At 40.5% G+C, this 19649-nt stretch overlaps 1 protein-coding gene across 8 annotated transcripts in view; it reads left to right on the top strand.

Moving 5' to 3' along the window:
- The window catches only part of UTRN (utrophin), a 389435-nt gene that overhangs the window by 73769 nt on the left and 296017 nt on the right, over positions 1-19649 (top strand). For all 8 annotated transcript variants that reach the window (XM_050314411.1, XM_050314404.1, XM_050314409.1 and 5 more), the window contains 3 exons: positions 1240-1301; positions 16382-16474; positions 17945-18022. In XM_050314411.1, coding sequence (XP_050170368.1) covers positions 1240-1301; positions 16382-16474; positions 17945-18022 — 233 coding nt within the window. The remainder of the gene's footprint in view (positions 1-1239; positions 1302-16381; positions 16475-17944; positions 18023-19649) is intronic.

Below are 19649 nucleotides of genomic sequence, written 5' to 3' on the forward strand. Positions count from 1 at the left end.
GTGGTGTGGAGCTTGGAAAAATTGATACCAGCTACCACCAAGAGGTTCTGCAAGAGAGCATTCCAGGCAGCAGTGTGCTGTGGACACCCCAAGTGTGTCTCTAGACTGGTCCGTCAAGAAGCTGGTGGAGTCTTGAAGGTCTCTTGGAGACTATGATCTGGGTTGCAGCTGTGAAACTGAGTTTGCCTGGTGGAAGGCGCTGCCTGTCTTGGCTGTCGTCTTGGATTTGGAGTTTGAAGCCTTTGAAGGCTACATGTATATATCTTCTTGGCTGCAGCAAGCAGAAGTGAAAATCCATAGTGGATCAACTTCCTTTCTTTGGTCTGGTTGGTCAGCAGCTAAATCATTGTCATTTAAGTGCAGGTGCACAATCCCACCTTTAGCAGTGCTCAGTGCAGTTTACCCAAGATGTGTCCTGTGATATGGGCAGAGCTCTGCTGGAGGTGACTCATCCTGGTTTCGTGGGACAGACTGTAAAATTGTGGGTTACTTGTAAATGGCTTCTTTAAACAACCTGGGAAGCTACTTTCTCTGTGCACAGCTGGAGGCCACTGCTCCTCCCTCTGCTTTGACCTGCAGGACTTGTCCTTCCTCCTTTCCTGCTGGGTCCTTCTGGCTATTTCCCAGATCCTAGGTGGGGGTACTTTGGTGTCACACCAGTAAGAGTATCTGAAGGTAGAGGCTGCTGAGCCCTTCTCACACTTGAGCTGAACTTGTCTGTGACTGATCATTAACATGGTTCTGAACCCAGGTGCAAAGCCAGGCTGAGGGTGGGTAAGGCTGCAAGTGCTTCAAGGGTGGTTCCAGCAGCTCAGCTACCACAGTTGCTGGGCTGTGTGCTGAAGGACGCTGTTATCTGCATCAGAAGCTTAAATAAGGGCCTTGGCACCTTTTGCAGTAATGCATCCAGGGAAAAAGGTGTTGACCAAGTCTCTTAATTAAAAGCCCATGGTTTCGTAGTTTGCTTTTCACCAGATGGGAAAGCTTGTGAATTTTATGCGTCAGAATCCTACCTGGGAGGTGAGGTGAGGCTGATTCTAATGCAAAGGAGCTGCTGTGGTTGCTAGCAAGGGCAAAACATTTGTGTGACTCTGCAGTGTCTTGTAGAAGTTTGAGCAGCTTTATTGATGGATTAGGCAGAAAATTCTTCGGGATAGTGCTTGATATGACCTGTTTTGAACAATCTAGGATTAAGAAGAATGCATTTTCACTCAATGTTTTCTTATTCTCTTTCTTCAGATGAACATAATGATGTACAGAAAAAGACCTTTACAAAATGGATAAATGCTCGCTTTTCCAAGGTAATGTTGATTTGGAAGTACTACTTTCTTTTGTTTGATTCACATTTTAGAAAATATTGCTCTTACTTTTTAGAATACTACTATTAAAATGTGTCAATGTGTAATGAAAATAGGTAAAATACTATAATGTTTGTTCTCTTAGCTTCCTCTTGCACATAAATATTTTATACTATGTCCTAAGAAGAAAAGAAAGATCCTATTTGTTAATATGTTAGAATAGTTCTTTGCATGAGCGTGTCTGGTTTTGTTCCTCTTCATACAGTTTATTTCCACATGCAGTTTTCAGAGTGCATTACAGCAGATTTTGATCTTTAATCATTGTGTTTACTCTGTGTTGCTGAGTTAGCTTTACTTACTCTGCAAACCTTCAGTTGAAGCCACCTGGTGTTGCTACTCGAGTCTTGACTGAGAAATTTTGTATAATTACTTGCTCATTTTGAATTTTCCTTGGCTCTCATGCTGTACGTTTCTTGTTTGAATTCTCTTTATTGACTTGAAACTTACTGAGGATCTTCTGTGCTTTAGGATGAGAAAGGAAGTGATGTTTGCTTTGGGATGCTATTTAAAGCTTGCTTTTTACACTGTTTTGCTGGTAGGGAAAAATGACACTTTGCCCAGAAGCACAGTTGCTGTGGGAAGTTTTTCTACTTCATAGTTTGAATATGTGAAGGAACCTGGGATATTATCAAGGAAAACTCATGTTTTTTTTCTAGCCAGCATGGTGCTACAAGTGGGGTAACTAGTAGCTGGCACCCTGTTAATGAAAAGGGGCATGTGAAATGCCGAAAGCAGATATAAACATAGAAGGAAGGGTGTGTGTGTGGAGTTGGTTTGTTTTTCTTTACAAATAAAGCAATGACAGTGCTTTAGCAGTGAATGATTGCCTCTGGAGCGCTGCCCTTCTGAAGTTCTTGATCAGCAACGTAAGGCATTTTTACCATCCTTTCCTTCCTGTGCAACAGGACTCTGGGCAATGCAAGGATTGTGGCCTTGGTTGATTCACTTTGGCTTAGGTTTGTTTTGGTTGAAAGCTGATATCCTGCACTCTTCATCCAATGCATTCTTGGCTACTTTTCTCTTCAGGGAGGGTGTGTGTATGGGTAACTGGTTTCTCTACATTTGGCTTTGACTGCTGCCCAGAGGAAAGGTGGTCCTGCAGGAGGAGCACTAGGCAGGGCAGGATCATGTAAGGAGAGAAAATGTAGTGAGAAAGAAAGGACAGTTTATGGAGACATATCCTGGCATGAAGGTGACTATGGAAATGAAAGTGATCCTGAGAATGTGCTAGGTGACTTGTATGTGCTATGGAAGTTGTACTGAAGTAGGTAACATTGGTTTGGTCTTTGTTTGTACACCTATGGATACATTTTATAGTGTCTTTGCCTTTATACCGTGTATTCAGACACATCCTGCTTAGCTCCTGGATTTTGCCAACACAGGGTATGGTCATTGGATTTGAAGGCACTCTGTAACTTGGTAACTCTGTAACTTCATGGCCCATTAAACCCACTGAAGCTATAAAAGCCATGCTGAAGAGACTCCTGCAAAAGGACATACTCCTGACTACTGCATATCCAATTAAACTCAAGCATGGCTACTTTGCCATGACAAGACAGAGATTTATGAAGATTGGCATGTTCAAATTGCTGGTGTTATAGAAATCTCCTCATATATGAAAGTCTAGTTTCAACTGTACCTTGAAGATGTAAAGGGACTGATTTCAGTCCTCTTGAAGTTTTTGTATTTACCAAGTCAGTTGGGTTGATTAAAATTCCTTTTCTGTGAACTAGATTGATTCAGCAGCTTAGCAGAATAGAGAGATCTTAGAGGCTGGGTAAATGAAGTCTGACTTACATTGCAGAACACAAAATATGGTAACTGAGCTGTTTTGTGTGGAATTGCAGATTTCACTCCAAGAATTTTACTTGTCCTTCCATGTTAATTATGTTGTACTAGTCCTTCGTTTAGACACAAAAATAAAAAGTAATCCATTTAGCCTCTGTAAACTATTTTGGCATACAAAAATCCTAGAATTGCAATTGCATAATGCTAAATTTGATTTAAGTCAATTCAATAGGGTTTTACAAGGGATCTAGAAAGAGGGCAGTGCCTTTCCCTTCTCTCATCAGAGAATAGGTAGGTAAGCAAAACACTGAAGTATCTCAAGTGTGCTGTGAGGTGCCTATATCTGCTTCGGGAGCCTATTCAGTGAGATGAGTTCTTGCTGTAGTTTGCAGTACAGTAACTTGTATTTGTGCTCTTCATTTAAACTGTGCTAGAACAATGCATTCTATTTGCATGTATTGTTTGAAATGAAGGCACAAACATTTGAAGTGGATTGAGTCTTAAGGTCAATAAATGTACTCAGCCAAGGCTCAGTGCTCAGTGTAATATTTACCTTAGCAGTGCTTTGCAGACTACAACGCACAAGCCTGTGATGGCTACATAGGATTTTTTTTTTTTTAATTACAAGGAATAAAGATTGTTAGATAAATAGTCTGTTACCAAGCTTTAACCAGTAGGGAAGTTGAACTTTGCATTCAAATGTTGATGCAGAACATTGCAGCATACGTTTATAAAACCATGTGATGTTTTTACTTATTGTATATTTTCCCATTGCTCTGTCCAGTCTAATTTCAAGAGTCAGATTTAGGTGTTCCCCTGTGGTATAGCCTTGCCAATTAAGTCACTTAGTTGTATGGATACCTAATATATGCCCTTCACACTCTGTAAAATTTTCTATGCCTTTATCCCTTTATATATTAGTCTTCATTAATACTCACCAGTTCATATGTATTAATGGTTATACTTTCAGAACACCTTTCTGCAGTGCAAGAGTACTATCTTATCAGAGTGGTTTACAGCCACAGAGAATAAAGGTAAATATCAGAAGTGGCTACCAATTTTGAGTGCTCAACTTGAGCCACTGGCTAAATTGTCCCAGAGGATTTGGCATTTCTGTCATATTTTGATATAAAACAGAGCTCTTGAGTCTTATGAAGGGGTTCAGTGTGTTCATCTCTTCTGCAAACTCAAGCAAACCATCTAAAATACCTAGTTAGTTTTTGGATGGAGCTTGATCAGCACAGAAAAGGGACTTCAAGAAGGTGTCTGTATCAGCAAGGACTGGACTTAATGATCTAAGGAAGTCTCTTAGTCTGGCACACAGTTAGTGATTGCACATAAAATTGCTGTAAATAATTCTGATTAGACACAGCGGAACTCTTGGCTAAAAGTAGAGTTTGAATTCTAGTCCATAGAATAATTTAGTGCTTCTTTAACCATTTGTTACTTGTTTCACATATGTAAAGGGTGAGTGAATAGAGATTTTATCAACCCTAGTTTTCCAAATGTCAGAATAGTTTCAGTCTGTATCTGTATCAACGAGCCTAGGGCTCTTAGTTACATCTCTCAGATCTGACTCTTCAGCTCGTAACTGCATAGCATCATGGCTGGATACTCACACTTGCAACTCTAGATGGTTTCTAGAAACTTGATAGGCATGTTGAGGAATTCAGGAGTCTTGTGTCCCACTTTAGAACTCTGCAAGGACAATTTTTTTTTTCTACCCTGCTTTCTTTCTTTCTTTACTCCTACTTTCTGACCCTGTTTTTGGTTTGTGTGTTTTTGTTTTTTTCCACCCTCCCCCCCCGCCCTTCACTTACTATTACACCCTCTTGTGTCAGAAAGCTTGCCTGCCTGACAATCCTGGGAAATCTGGAGCTCTGATTGCTCTGTTTATTTCATTCCCACTTCTGCCTTTGTCACTTAGTTGCTTTCCCAGCAAGACCCAGTTTTTCTTTTTAAAGCTATAGACCTTCTCTGCCTGTCCTTCCTTTCCCCTTTACAGGGATTGATGCTTGTGTGGTCAGTGCTATTTTTGCATCTCCATTTTCTCAGTAGTACTAACCTCGCCCTCCCTTTTCCTCCTTGCAGGATTCAGTCTTTGCTGGCTTTCGTTTTCCCATTTTCCAAGGTGGTACTTTTCCAAGTTTGCTTTCAGATTGGTTCCTTTCCTCTTCTGCTATTCCTGAACTTGGCAGATGTAACCCAGAGTCAGCACAAGAAACATGATGCCCTAAGTCTTAATTTAGAGCCATAGAGTCAGGTCTGTCACAGCCTGTCGGAGCTTAGTGCTGTCACTCACTGGAGGAAGTTCACGGATCAGTGTGGGCAAACTGTTTTCCCCAAAGAGTTGTTTCTTCATTATATTTGTGAAGTTTTTCCATAGGGATGGCAAAAAAGCTTTATTTCTAGGAAGGTTGTGCTCTGCAAAAAGAACATAAAACCCCAGAGATGTTTGCGGTGTTCGGTGAAAATGGCACTGGATTTCCCTGCCTCTCAGTTAAAAGTCTTCAAGCCAGCACTGACAGGGCTTGAAGCCAGGATGTGCCAGTTTGGATGAAGCCAGACGTCCCATGCTTTTGCAGTATCTTAAACTCTCTCCTGCTTTGTGGTCTTCCAGAAATGCTTCAGTTCAGGGTTAAATGGCAAGGAAAAGTCTGAGAGCATCTTGGGAGCAGACTCCATGTTCAGGGCTGAGCTCCAGGTTAGCCTGGAAGAAGGCAAATGCTCAGTGCTGGGGCTCCTGTGCATTGCCTCTCCTGTGCTCTGGTGTGTCCCTTCCCCTGGAAAGACACTAAGTAAGGATAAATGGGGCAGTAGGAGAACTGATGATTGTACTGGGAGTGGTTTGGGTTGTTATGGCTTTATGTGAATGTTAAAACTGAAACAATCCCTCTCTCATTATAGCAGGTCACTTGATAACTGCGAAGTCTTGTCTAACTTTCTGGGGGTTGTGCTGAATAGATGCTTTCCACTGTTTTTGCTCCTTAATTTTCTCCTTTTCTCTAAGGGCTGTTTTCTCATAATAGTAAATGTCAGACCCAATACTTCTGAAGGCATTTTGCTGTTCCACTGCTGACTCTTACCAAATGTGATAAATCTTTTTAAAGACGAAGTCATACCTATTCAAGATAATTAATTTCACATGACCCAAGACACTTGAGGTCAAAGACATTTCAGAAATGATTTTCTGGGGGGAAAGGAGAGTTATGGAGTTCAATGTATTAGTCATGCAAAAAAAAAAAAAAAAAAAAAAGAGTTCAAAAAGATTGATTAGGTGATTTTATCTGTCCAAGGAGACATAACCTAAGATGGTCTTTAGTCCTTTCTCCAGGACAATTTCTGTGGTGCAAGCAAGGAAATATTTGATGACTGACAAAATATTCCCTAGCCTAATTGCTCCTGATGTTTTTCACTGCTGAACTAAACTGTAAAGTGTAACTTCCCTCAAAGATAGTCAAAGCTTAAAAAACAACAGCCTAGGTGGAAACGAGGAACAATCTGGATGGAAAAGAACTAGTATTATGATCTGTCCTTGAAAAATTCCATTTTTAATCTACTTTTATTCTTAACTGGGTTGCTTGATCTCTCTCTATAAGAGGCCAAATGGGATGTAAACTAACCAAGAAGTGGGAAAATAAATGTTTTCTTCTCTAATCGGTTATGAGTTTTGGTAAGGATGACTACTTTATAACAGAAAAGCAATAATACATAGCAGTTCATAATCTCTCCCAGAGTTAGCCACAGAATGAGAGTTGCCAGTTTTCTGCCCTCCTCTAAAATGCTGCTGTCTTCTGCTCTAAGAACAGATTGGGGGGGATCATCTCCCTTGCTGGACTTTGAAGCTTGGTATAGTAATATGGACTGTAATTGCTGCTGACTTCAGTTAATGCTCTGGGTTTGGAAGAGAGTTTGATTCTGATTCATGGGCTTGGTTATTATCCCAGTTGTTGGAGTGTTGTGTGACCTTCTCAAGGCACTAGAGCTGAACCTGAAGCAAATCTTTACCTTTACCTGTTAATTGCTAATGAGAACAATAGTCAACCTGGTCAGCAGGATTTTTTATTATTATTATTATTTTCTTTTTTTAAGGAACCAAGTTATAATCTAGATTGAAAAATTATAAATAAAAGTTAACCTTCCAGTCTTATGGGAGAAATAATTGACTGTCCTCATATGGTCCTAGCTGCTCCTGCTGGTAATAATACTACGTAATGAGGCTTAATTGCAAGCTGAGGTCAGTATTGTTACATTAAATGTGTTATAATAACGTAAGCTTATATAAATGCATTAGTAAGTACACTGGGGAGAAAAAACCACAGCATTGCTGATGCCTTGCGGTTGTTTTTCTCACTTGCTATGTCTAATATTTGCATTGATATGTTTTCCCTCCCTCTGTCATATTGTCAGTAAAGTCTTTTAGATTTTCTGTAGATTGAACTATCTTTAGCTTTTTAGCTTTGCTGCTCCTTAAACTCATGTCTGTCATCTAAGAGAATCAAAATTTCCAGCATATCTCAGTGATGAGTTTTCTGCCTGCCACCCTGTTAGTCTAGGGTTTTAAATAACTATTTAGTTGCTTGTAACTATTTTATTTTTAAGCACCAGTAGTGATGTTTAATTTGGTCTATAAGGTGTTTTCCTCTCATGATTGTAACTTTTTTTTTTTCCACTTGCTTTTTGAATTCATAGTTTTGGTACTAGTGTCTCGTAGAGATGCCACAATTCCTTAGGCATGTTCAGTGTGGAGTAGAGCATGCTCAATGAAATGTATGTCATAGCATAGCTAGTATTTATGTATGCTGTCCTGTAACTCCTTCATGTCAATGGAAGGAGAATGGAAAAAAAAGTATCACATTTTAATAAAAATATGTCTGTAAACAAAGACTATGGTCTTAAATTAGAAATTGGCAAGATTATTTGTTGACATAGTTGTTTACTTTTTGCAGTGACCTTTTTGCTTTCTGATTTGTTTCCCACATTAAGTTCCCATGTACTGGGCTCATGATGTAGAAGCACTTGACATGTTTCTTACTTTGTACTGGTCATGATAAAGTGTAATTCTTGCTTCTTGTGTTGTTTAACTAAGTAGGTGATTGCCATTAATTCCCTGTGAATGTACTTGAACATTACAAATGGTTTGTGTTCTAGTTTAAGAGCCCAACCTGTTCCATATTTACCCCTTCTTGAGAAAAAGAGGAAAGGGTTCTTTGCAGCTCTACTGTTTTGACTGGGCATCTTAATAGATGTTAAAAATAGTCATATGTGGGTTAAAAACAATTAACTAAAGACATGTCTGAACTTCTTAAAAGTAAGTTTTGAAGATCAGAAGAATCTGATGGAAAATCAATATGTACTGCTTCCCGTGTCTTTTCAGGGTATTTTGGTGTTTCTGAAGTGGCAGATAGTATAAATGTCAACTAGGGCTTTTCCCAGCACTGCTCTGAGCAGCTGGAACTCATCTGCTGCATTCCCTCTGTGGCTGATGGAGGTTCTGTGTGTGGTTTCATGAAATGAGTTACTTTCCTGGTGACAACCAGTGTGCATTACTGTGAAACTGAGAGAACCTTTCATCCTGGTTTTAGTATTGTCACTAGGAGGTCTGAATCAGTATCACTGAGGGGGATGTGAAATAGAGGTCGCTTATCTCTTGCTCCCAAATATATTTGACATTCACTTTTTGGAAAAGTTAGATTAATAATGTACTTTCCGTAATTACTGATTTAAAGCACATGTAATTTATCTGCTGCAGATAATTACAATATAAGAGAACTGCATGTTTCTAGTAAAACAACTAGGTAGACATTAAAACTACTTTAGTGATTGCCTTTGCATGTCATGTTCAAGAACAATATACAAAGAAATAAATGGCTGCTGTTTAAAAAAAATTAAGAATTTGTGACTCCCTTTTTCTCTATAATTTACCTCAGTTTGATACAGTTCCCCATTTGTAATAAAGGGATAATTAAGCATGTTCTACTGTAGAATATACTCAAGAACAATTGCTGCCTTGCAGCTGTTTGTAACTTTAGTAGAACAAACTGTAAATGTTGATGGCTCGTCTTTCTAATGTCAGCAGCATTGGAGGACTCTTAAAAAAATCTGCTCTGGACTTTGTTTATATCTCCCTCCATTTCCTGGGAACAATTTCTAACAAGGAGAAGGAATGGCTTCTGCACAGTCATATTGGCTGGCCTGGATGACCCTTCTTTGCTAGTAATTCTAGACGCACACAAGGAAGTGTGAGTCACCCTGTTAAACTTGATCCAGGTAGCGGGGCTGAAAGATGGCCAAGGGGCATGTGAGGGCTGCTGCTGCTGTGAGGAGATCACCACGTGTGGTATCTCCTTCCCAAATAGTGCCGGTATCTTGCTGGAACCCAAGCTGATGCCTGAGGTGACTGGTCTTGCCACATATGGCTAGCATCTGGTCTCCACCTCCAAGGTCATTAATAAACCATTGCTGCCTTGTGAGATGAATCAACAGAAAAAGTCGTTTCTGCTGTGGATAACTAGCAAAAGCTCTTTGTCTCTTCTCTCCCTTACTTGTGTTAGCACTAAAGCTGGCACCAAAATACTTGTTGAAATAAATGTGACGTGGTGAATTGGATCTGCTTCTGATCCTTTGTGTCTGCCCTGTGGTGCATAACAAATGTGTCACAGTGCAAAGTTCATAGGAGCACAAGCAGGCCTAGCCCCAGCTTTCATATGGTCTCTAGCTTTTATTTTGTTCATTTCCTTTCTCTTGCTTTTCCTTCCTTTCCCTTTCTTATTGTCTCTTCCCCTTTCCCTTACGCCAGCCCTGTCAAGTGAATCAACTCCTTTCCTGCTATCAGTGCCAATTTAAACCATTGGGGAACCAACATGGCCTCTTTCTAAGTTAAATCTGTTAATTATGTTCTTCTGTGTGTTTTATCAAACCCTTGTGTCTATTACAGTAACTGTGTGCAGGTCTGCTGGCAGAACCCTCTCGAGCAGGGGGAGGGATTGGCCAGTGTTGTATGGTGTATTTTTTTTTTTCCCTTTCTGCTGTCGCAGCAAACATAAGCAAAGCTGAGAAAAACTACCTTCTGTTAACTGATAGAAGTGTTCAGTGAGGAGGATGTGAATGTTTTACACCCTGAACCGCTACAGCTCTTCTGGTATGTGGTGTGTCCCTGCCTGTCCTTTATACTATCTTTGTAGCATAATCTGGACTCTATTTTGTCTTTGAGAAAGGACCCATTATCTGCCTTGTATTTGTACAGTGCTTAGCACAATGTAGGCTGCTCCTTAAGTACTTAACAACACAACTGTGACTAGCCATTTGCCCTTGTGAAGGGTTTGGTATGGTTTGTCACTGTCACTGTTGTAAGAGAAATACTTAAATTTCTTGAGCCATTATGTGCATTGATGGACTGCTTCTCCTTACAAGATACTGGCAGGGGCTGAACTACTTCGTACTTGTGTAGTCTTTACATATCTAGAAAGTGAATAAAATGTCAGTTCTGAAAAAAAGTTTAGATTGTCTTAGTGTACTGCATGCCAGGCAGGACTCTACAGAGAGGGAGAAATACATGTACTTTTTACATACTGCAGATTGTATATTTATTTGTGTGTGTGTGTATCTCTGTGTACAGGCTTCATTTTTCAGAAGGCCAGATTGCTTTCTGGGGGTTAGGAGTATGGGCAGGGGTGGTGAGGGAAGCAGTCTGCAGAGCCCCAGGCCTTACCCTGTAGGGTGGGAGAGGACTTCTGCCCTGCCCCAGAGCGCAGGCTCTTGCTGCAGCACAGCAGACTGTCCCAGCACAAAATTGGTCCCAGGGCTGTCTGCTTCACAACAGTGCTGCCTCCATGGAACAAGTGCCCCTGTGGTGGGAGTCAGAGTGGTGGGTCAGAGACAGGGTTCAGTGTGCTCCTGACCCCTGGTTTGAATTAAGCTCTCTGACTAGAAGCACAGACTTGGCCTTAGTGACCATGGATTGTAGTTCCCAGATTGCCACAGCAGCCTGCCCCAGTAGACTCGGTGCTGGGCCCTACACGTGAGGCTGGGGTTCTGCATGTGTTTTATCCCAAGGAGATGGTGGTGGTGGTGGCAGCAACCTGGCCTGGCTCATACCTGGCACAGAAGGGCATGCACAGCTGTTTTGTTAGCATTGCCCCAGAGCTTTTCCTTGCCTTCTCTTGGGAAATGGATGTCTGGGACTATCTCTTGGGCTACCATTTAAAGAAATTATTTTCCCACACCTTTCTATGCTTAATAAACTTCATAAGTCATACAGTTGTCAGAAGCTGGGATTTATAGCTGTTATGTCTGGAAAAAAAAAGTAGAAGACTTTTCCTGGAGCACTGTGGGTTGCTGTCAGCTACACCCCAAGAAAGTGGGCCAGCATCCAGCTACACTAGAGGACAAAGCAGTGATGTTTGTGACTGCAGACCACATGACTCTCATAGCAGATCTCACATGGAAATGTGTGTTCAGGTGTGAGGAAAAAGCATGGGTGGGAGGAGGCAGTGTGAGCAGAGCAGTATGCAGCGCCTGTGCGGTCTCTGCTGCCATTGCAACATCAGCTGACTGTCTGGGCTGGCTTTGTGCCCTGATGGGACAGCTGAGGCTACCTGGGTGGCCACTGCCACCAGGTGTGTGCATGTGCTTCACGTGGGTGTGGGAAGCTGGAGGAACAGGTTTCTAGCCTTCCTGGTGGGTGTGCTGCTGTGGAGGTGATCATGGGCTCGGTGGGGTGAGTGCTGCAGCCCATTCTTAGCAAACTTGAGTCACCTCGCACTTTGGAAATACTTCCTGTGAGCTGACTTCCTGGGGTGCATCAGGCAAAGCATCACTAACTGGTCACAGGAGGGGATTGTCCTGCTCTGCTCTGCACTTTTGTGGCCTCACCTTGAGTATTGTGTGCAACTTTCGGCACCACAGTATAAGAAAGATACCAAGCTATTAGAGAGCATCTGAAGAAGGGAGATGAAGATGACAGAATATGCTGAGTTGGGAGTGGTCTTGTGCAGGGCTAAGAGTTGGACTCTGATCCTTGTGGATCCCTTCCAACTCAGCATATTCTGTGATTCTGTGAAATACAGAGGCTTCGCATATTTCTTTGTCTCTGTTTAAGGGATAGCGGATACTTTAATAAACTAGGAAGGAGTAACCTAGATTGCAGAAATAATTAAATACTCTTCTGCCAACGCTTTAAACTGACAGCAAAACATAATGCTCTGGTGGCCAGTGAAATAGAAAAGTCTAATCCTCCTCAGAAAGCATATCTGAATTATTTCCACCATCACAGCAGGATGCGTTGCATGGGGCTGGAACATACCATGACCTGTTGAAATGAATGACTGAAAGCAGGAAGTCATTCAGCTTCTTTTCATGTGTGTGAAATGAGGGGATGGAAACAAAGAAAGAAGGCTGTATGCTCTCAATATCCTTGTTGCAGAGTATTAAAGGAGGTATCTTTCTCCTTTTTCAGAAGATCCAAACATTTTAAAACTTCTGGACTGAAGGCAACAAATTTATTGAGGATATATAGTTATAGCGTTCTCAGTTTTGGTGTAATACATGTGTGCGTTGTTCTAATTTTACAAAATTGTAATTGATTGTATAATTATAAAGATCTTAAATCCATAGGGCCTTTGACAGTCTCTCCCACAACATCATTTATCACTCAGTTGGAGAGATACAGGTTTGATGAATGGACTGTTAGGTGACTAGGGAATTGGCTAGATAGCTACATCGAAAGACTTGCAGTCAACTACTCAATGTCCAAATGGAGATCAGTAACAAGTACTGTCCCTCAGGGTCCATTATGTGATCTGTAGTGTTCAGTATTATCAGTGGCATGCAGTTTGAGTTGCCCTCCAAAAAGTTGCAGGTGGCACCATGCTGAACAAGTGCAGTTGATTCACAGGTGGGAATGGATGCCATCCAGAAAGACCTTCAGGGTAGAGGAGTGGGCCACTATGAATCTCATGAAGTTCAGCAGGGCCAAGGACATGGTCCTGTCCTGCACCTGCATCAGGGCATTCTCCAGTATCAGTACAGACTTGGAGACGGATGAATTGAGAGCAGCACTCTGGAGGAAAACTGGACATGAGCTGCCAGAGAGTGAGCCATGTCCTGGGCTTCATAAAAAGAAGTATGACCAGCAGGTCAATGGAGGTGGTTCTTCCCCTCTACCCTGGAGAGACCCACACTTCAATGGCTAACAAGGTGTTTGGTGTGGTGGTTTTTTTTGTTGTTGTTGTTTGGTTTTTTTTTTTTTTTTTTTTGACAAAGTGAGTGTTTGAGTCTTACTGCATCCAGTGAGACCTCTGGTAACTCCTGTCTGCTTTTCTTGTCACACAAACAATTTCCTCATACCTTTAGAGATCTACTTTTAGTGTCATCAGTGTGGTGATGCAAATCAAGTGTAGACTAAATTTTGCTGGTATCTGAGGTAATTGCACTGTGGATCATCTCCTGTATTACACCATAAACTATAGAAGAGGCTTCTCCTCATTTATGCTTAGGTTATCCTATTCTCCATCTCATAGACTTGCAGAATGGTTGAGGTTGGAAGGGACCACTGGAGATCATCTAGTCCAGCCTCCCTGCTCAAGAAGGGTTCCCTAAACGTTTTTTCAATATCACCAGTGAGGAAGACCCCACAGCCTCTCTGGGTGATCTGTGTGCAGTCAACTTCACAGTAAAGTTCTTTCTTATGTTTAGATGGAACTTCCTCTTGGAAATTCCAAGAGGCTCCATTGTCTTGGTGCCCTTCCTTCAGATACTTATATACATTGATAAGGTCTCAGTCACTTCTTGAGGCTGAACAGGCCCAGCTCCGTCATCCTTTCTTTGTAAGAGAGATGCTCCATTCCATTTGTCACCAACTTTGTCACCTGTTGCTGGACCTGCTCCAGGAGCTCCACATCTCTCTTGTACTGAGAGGTCCAGAACGGGACTCAGCACTTCAGATGCAGCCTTATCAAGGCTGAGGAGAGGGTCAGGATCACCTTCCTCAGCCTACTGGCAGTGCTCTTCCTAATGCATCCCAGGATACCACTGACCTTCTTGGCTACAAGGACACACTGCTGACTCATGGACAGCTTGTTGTCCACCAGGATGCCCAGGTCCTTCTCTGCAGAGCTGCTTTCCAGCAGGTCAGCCTCCAGCCTGTACTGGTGCCTGGGGTTATTCTTCCCAAGGGGCAGAACCCTGCACTGGCCTTTGTTGAACTTCAGACAATTCTCTGCCCATCTCTCCAGCCTGTTGAGGTCCTCTCTCTGAAGGGCTGCACAGCCCTCTGGGGTATTGACTACTCCTCCCCAGAACTTGCTGAGGAGGCATCTACCACCTCATCCAAGTCATTGAGGAATGAGTTAGACAATACTGAACCCAGTATTGAACCTTGGGGAAGCATCACTAGTGTCAGGCCTCCAGCTAGACCCTATGCCACTGATTATCTCTGTGCCCTGTGCTGTTCAGCCAGTTCTCAATCTGCCTCACCATCCACTTCTCCAGTTCATACCTGCAGAGCTTGCTTATGAGGACATTACGGAGCACAGTGTCAAAAGCCTTGCTGAACTCTATGTATACAACAGCCACTGCTCTCCTCTATCTTTCCAGGCAGTTGTCCCATCCTAGGCTCCAGCATGCTTTAAATTTGGTTAAGTTGCTGTGCAGCTGTAAAGCATCTGAATCATCGGAGACTGGGAGGAGGGCCTTGCTGTGCTAGAGAGGCAATAGTTGAGCTCAGGAAGTGACAATATGTAATGGCTGAATGTTATCAAACACTGATATTTAGTGACTACTCCTATTTGATATTGGTCTGGCATTGCTTTCTGCACCCTTTGCCTAAATATGTGTCAACATGTGTATATACACGTTTTTAGGCATGATTTTTAAAATTAATTGGAGAATAATTCTGTCAGAAAAATTTCATTGCAAAAGTAGTATATTGGCAGACACTGGGACTAGCATCTGTGTATCTTAGGAAGTGACCTTAGTTGAAAGACTGTTCTTAGCTAAACCACTGTTTAGCTGGTTGAAATTATGAGTTTTATTTAGTTATGTTTCTGTACAGGAGACTAAAATATGGCTCCACAGCTTTTCAGCTTTAGGGTTTTTTTTTCTAGTTTTAGTAGTATCAAATCTAATTAAATTGGATAGTTCAGGAAAGCGCCCTATGAATTCTGGGGAAAAATCCACATTTGTCCAAAAAGTGGGTTCACTGGGCTATTCAGCTCTCCTTTTCTGATTTGTTAGCCAGCATTTGGCAATTACTAGCAGCTGTCAGGGCAAGAGGAGATCTATGTCAGCTAACTCATGTCATGTAAGATGGGTCTTTCACAGTCTTCCTTCTGAAGAACAATGTTATAAAGTCAAGGTGATTGAAAACGGCAATATTGGAGTTTTTGGTGGTACTTAAAAATATTTTCTTCTCAAAGTGGCACTTCAAAGGGACACTGAAAGCAGTGGTTTAATTGATTTCTTGGCAGCTAGCAGCTGAGTATTACAAAGCAAATGCACTTAGTTGCTGGCTTTCTGTGTCTTCTCCCTCTGCCCTATAGAGCTGTTCTACAATGGCCCAAGAAGGGATAAGATTAAAAGGTTAATGTGATTCCGCTCTCATCTACTGCCATTCTTTACAGGGTCCCTCCATGCCCAAAGAAAGAGAAAATTAGAAATGTGTGACTTAGAGTAGCCCTGAATTTCGCATTTGTCTTCTTTTTCTATGGTAGAGAAAGTGATTAATTTATTTCAGTAAATACTACACTAGTCTGTGTAGAGTAGTGGTACCTCCTTACACAGGGCTCAATTCCAAGTCCTTTTTTGTCTTTTGTCTTTTTTTAAATCTGAGAGAATTTGTCCCAATAACTTCTTTCTGAAAAGCCCTAGTTTCTTCTTCCTTTAAATGCAGCCAGACCAAGGCATTCTTTCTCAAATGACTCCTCAAACTTGCCAAGTTTTCTTTCTTTGCTATCTTTACGTGTTAATGCATCCACCCTAATGTGAGCCAGGATACATTGCTTTGGTTTCTTAGTACAAGCCTGTGATGCACAGAACCATAGAAATAGGGAGGGGAAAAAAAAACACTAAAGAAGGGAAGGGTTCTTTCCTGATCACTGTTGCAGTCCCCTAGCTTTCATTTGCTACTTTCAGTACCAAATAAGAATAAATTGAAAGATAAAAAGGAAAAAATGACCTGTTTTCTGTAAAGTTCTGATTAAACACTGTTTTTATTGCTACTGTCATTTCTTCTGCAGAGTGGGAAGCCCCCAGTTAAGGACATGTTCACAGATCTGAAAGATGGAAGGAAGCTTTTGGACCTTTTGGAGGGTCTGACAGGGAAACCTCTGGTAAGAGAAACATCTGAGTGCTATTTCCATTTATTAAGAAAAAACAAACCAATGGATAAACAAAACACAAACCCCAAACTGTGGCATGTTGTTTGGTTTTTTTTTTTTTCCATTTTAATTTATTTAAAACCCTATTTTGCTTGTAGTGTGTACTTGTTCTCTGAAGTTTCAGTGAAATTCCCATGAACTGCACTCATGAGATGCAGGGTCAGGCTGAAGTTTAACTGTGTAACCCTCTCTTGAGGGTTTACATACTGTCTAGCAAAGCATGTAAAACCAGTGCTGTTGTTCACATAGTGTATGTTTTTAATAGAAATCTTTTAATGGTCTGTTTCTGGATGATCAGGGAGACCAGCATTCAGCTGGTTGCCTGTGGGTTCCTCATATGCTCATGAAAGATCCCCTAAAGAAAAAAGATAGCAGATAGTAGGCAATGCAAAAATCTGGATCTACATTGAAGAATTCTGTGACCTACAGTTTGGGAAAACCTGAAAACTGCTCACATTGTATATGGGAAAATGTGTGTAGCTTAAAACTCTTCCCTGGTAACATTGATAGCTCTTCAGAAAGATACATGAGACGTAGTGAAACCTGTGCCATCAGTATTATCCCATCACTTGGGATTAAATTCTTGATTTCACTGTTTATAATAAATCTCAAATTTGTTTGTCGACCTTATGAGGAACCTTTAGCCATTTAAAATTTCACATTGCAAGCTCACCTTGTTTTTTAAACAGATGCATTTCACAAGCACTTTTTTAATAATTTGTGTTGTCATTTGAAGTATGCCCAAGACAACAGGACTTTTTTGGTTTCTAAGTTGATTGCATGTCCCAGGTTCAGCTCCATGCTCTTGCAGTGAGATCATGTTCTGCCTCAGGAGTTAAATTGTGGTGCTTAAAAGCAAATGGAGTGGCAGGTATTGTCAAGAGTTGAAGTGTTTTTTGTTTGTTTTTTTTTCCCCCCCTTGATATTAAAAGGAAGGGAAAGTCAGGAAGTACAACTTTTTCCCAGTATGCAAAGATCTAGCAGGCTTTTGGTGCCAGAAAAATAAATTGGTACTTGTTCTCTCTTGGGAGCCAAAAAATTTCAACTACTCTGGCAAATGTTCAAAAGCCTCAGATTTTCCCCGGGAACTCTCACTTTGCTTTTGTATTGCCAGTTAGTAATTCTGTAGATGCTGGGAATAAAATTGGATTTACTGAAGATAAGCTGAAACACATTTGGAATCCGAGGCTTGTTCTGTGCCTTGAATTGAGGAATATTGTTCTGGTTCTGATCAGTTTTTGTTTTCAAACTATTGTGGATAGTCTTGTTTGGTTTTTCTTACCACACAAAAAAAAGAAATAAAAAAAAAGTTAAAATCTGGGGAAAAGAGAGAAGAGAGAAAAGAACAGGAATTTTCTTTAATTTTGTTTGGTCTGTCAAATTAATTCTGATGTTGAACAGATTGTAACTTTTTATTTTCAGCCTAAAGAACGAGGTTCCACACGAGTACATGCCTTAAATAACGTCAACCGAGTACTGCAAGTCTTGCATCAAAACAACGTGAGCATGTTTTTGCACAACTTTTTGATAGATTATTTAGTTTATTCTTGTGTGTAAATGAGTTCAGAATGCAGAAAATAATTTTGAATATGTAAAATGAGAATTCAGTGAGATGGGTAAACTGTTCTTAGTTTTCCAGCAATTTTGTGATGTCTTAAAATGCTAACTTAATAAGTATTAACTAATCTGTGGTTTGTTGAGATGTGTTCATTTCCCAAGACAAAGGTGGCTTGAAGCTCTACTATTGCCCAGCTAATGAACCTGGCAGGATGAAAAACTAATTTCCAGTGATGACACATAACTTGTGTAGAAACGTGTAAGGGGATGACAGCTTTTATGGCTGTTTTTCCTGTCATGCTCTCAGTATCCCAGAGGATCGTTTCAATGACATCTGTCAGCCCTGTGCCCAATGTGTACTGTTTCTAATTTGCAGTTTCAGTAACTGATCAGAAGAACAAACAAGCAAACAAAACCAAATCCTCCTTTAAGAAAAATGAGAAGAATAATTGTTTGGTTTAATATTTGCTTTTACTGCCTGGAAACCAGTAGTGCTACAATAAAGTGATTTTAATTTTTCTCCTGAAGAACAATTCCTGAGAAGTGTGCAATCTATAGTTAGCATTTCTATTTGTGAATGTCATGGCACTAAAAAAACTTAATAAGAACATTGTGGCAATAAAATACATCAAATAAAAGAAGGCACTGACAAATTTATATACACTACTGATTGAAGAGTGATACCAACTGGCTGTATAATGCTTCAATTTCTCCTCTGTGTTGGTGGACTAGTGTCATATTTCTAGGAAGCAGGCAAAGCTAGTAGTGGGTTATTTGTTTTTGTTCTTTGAGGTACTGTAAATATTGATTAACTTTTTTCTAAGTATAAGTGATGAGTTTTTTCAGCTTGAAATTGATTTATTTTATGATGATAATAAATAATTAACACTGAATTACAATAATTAATTAGTTCTTCCTGAAGATGATAGGATCTGGGTTTCTGGAAGTAAACAGATGGTCTTAGTTAGCTGAAGGTTGCTAAGGTCATGTACTTGATTTATACATAGTGCTTACCTTCATTAGAAAGTGTGTTATATGTTAATATGAAGGGAAAAACTGAGAAGCAGTTGCAGTCTGTTGCTTGTTTGTGGGCTATGCAATATTTATAACTTGTGAAATAATTTATGAAAGTGTTTAAATATATATTGCAGAGATCAGACAAACCTAGGGTGTGGGTGATCAAGTGATCCTGAGAACCTCATCCTTTTAGCAGAATGATTCTAAGTAATGAAGTTCAATGTTTTTTATTTGTGGATCAATTCTTTAAAAATAATAATTAAAAAAAATCCACTGGAAATCATTCTGTATAACCAATATCAGTCTACTGTCTTTTATGGATTAAGTTTACTTAAGTCTCAGTAGTCCACTCACTATCCTACTGGATTGCTGACTGCATCCTGCATCCTGCAAAGCACCATTACAATAGAAAAAGGGATATATCAAGTATTTCCTTTGATGTATGGTATGGATAGCAAGAGGAATGCATTATTAGTAATATTATTCTTGATATGTGATTAAAAACTGAAGTGTTTTTGTTGTTACCTATTCTCGGGAGTGTTTTTATTCTACT

Source organism: Myiozetetes cayanensis, unplaced genomic scaffold (genome assembly GCF_022539395.1).
Source record: "Myiozetetes cayanensis isolate MyiCay16 unplaced genomic scaffold, myiCay2020 scf2-11, whole genome shotgun sequence".
Classification (NCBI taxonomy): Eukaryota; Metazoa; Chordata; class Aves; order Passeriformes; family Tyrannidae; genus Myiozetetes; species Myiozetetes cayanensis.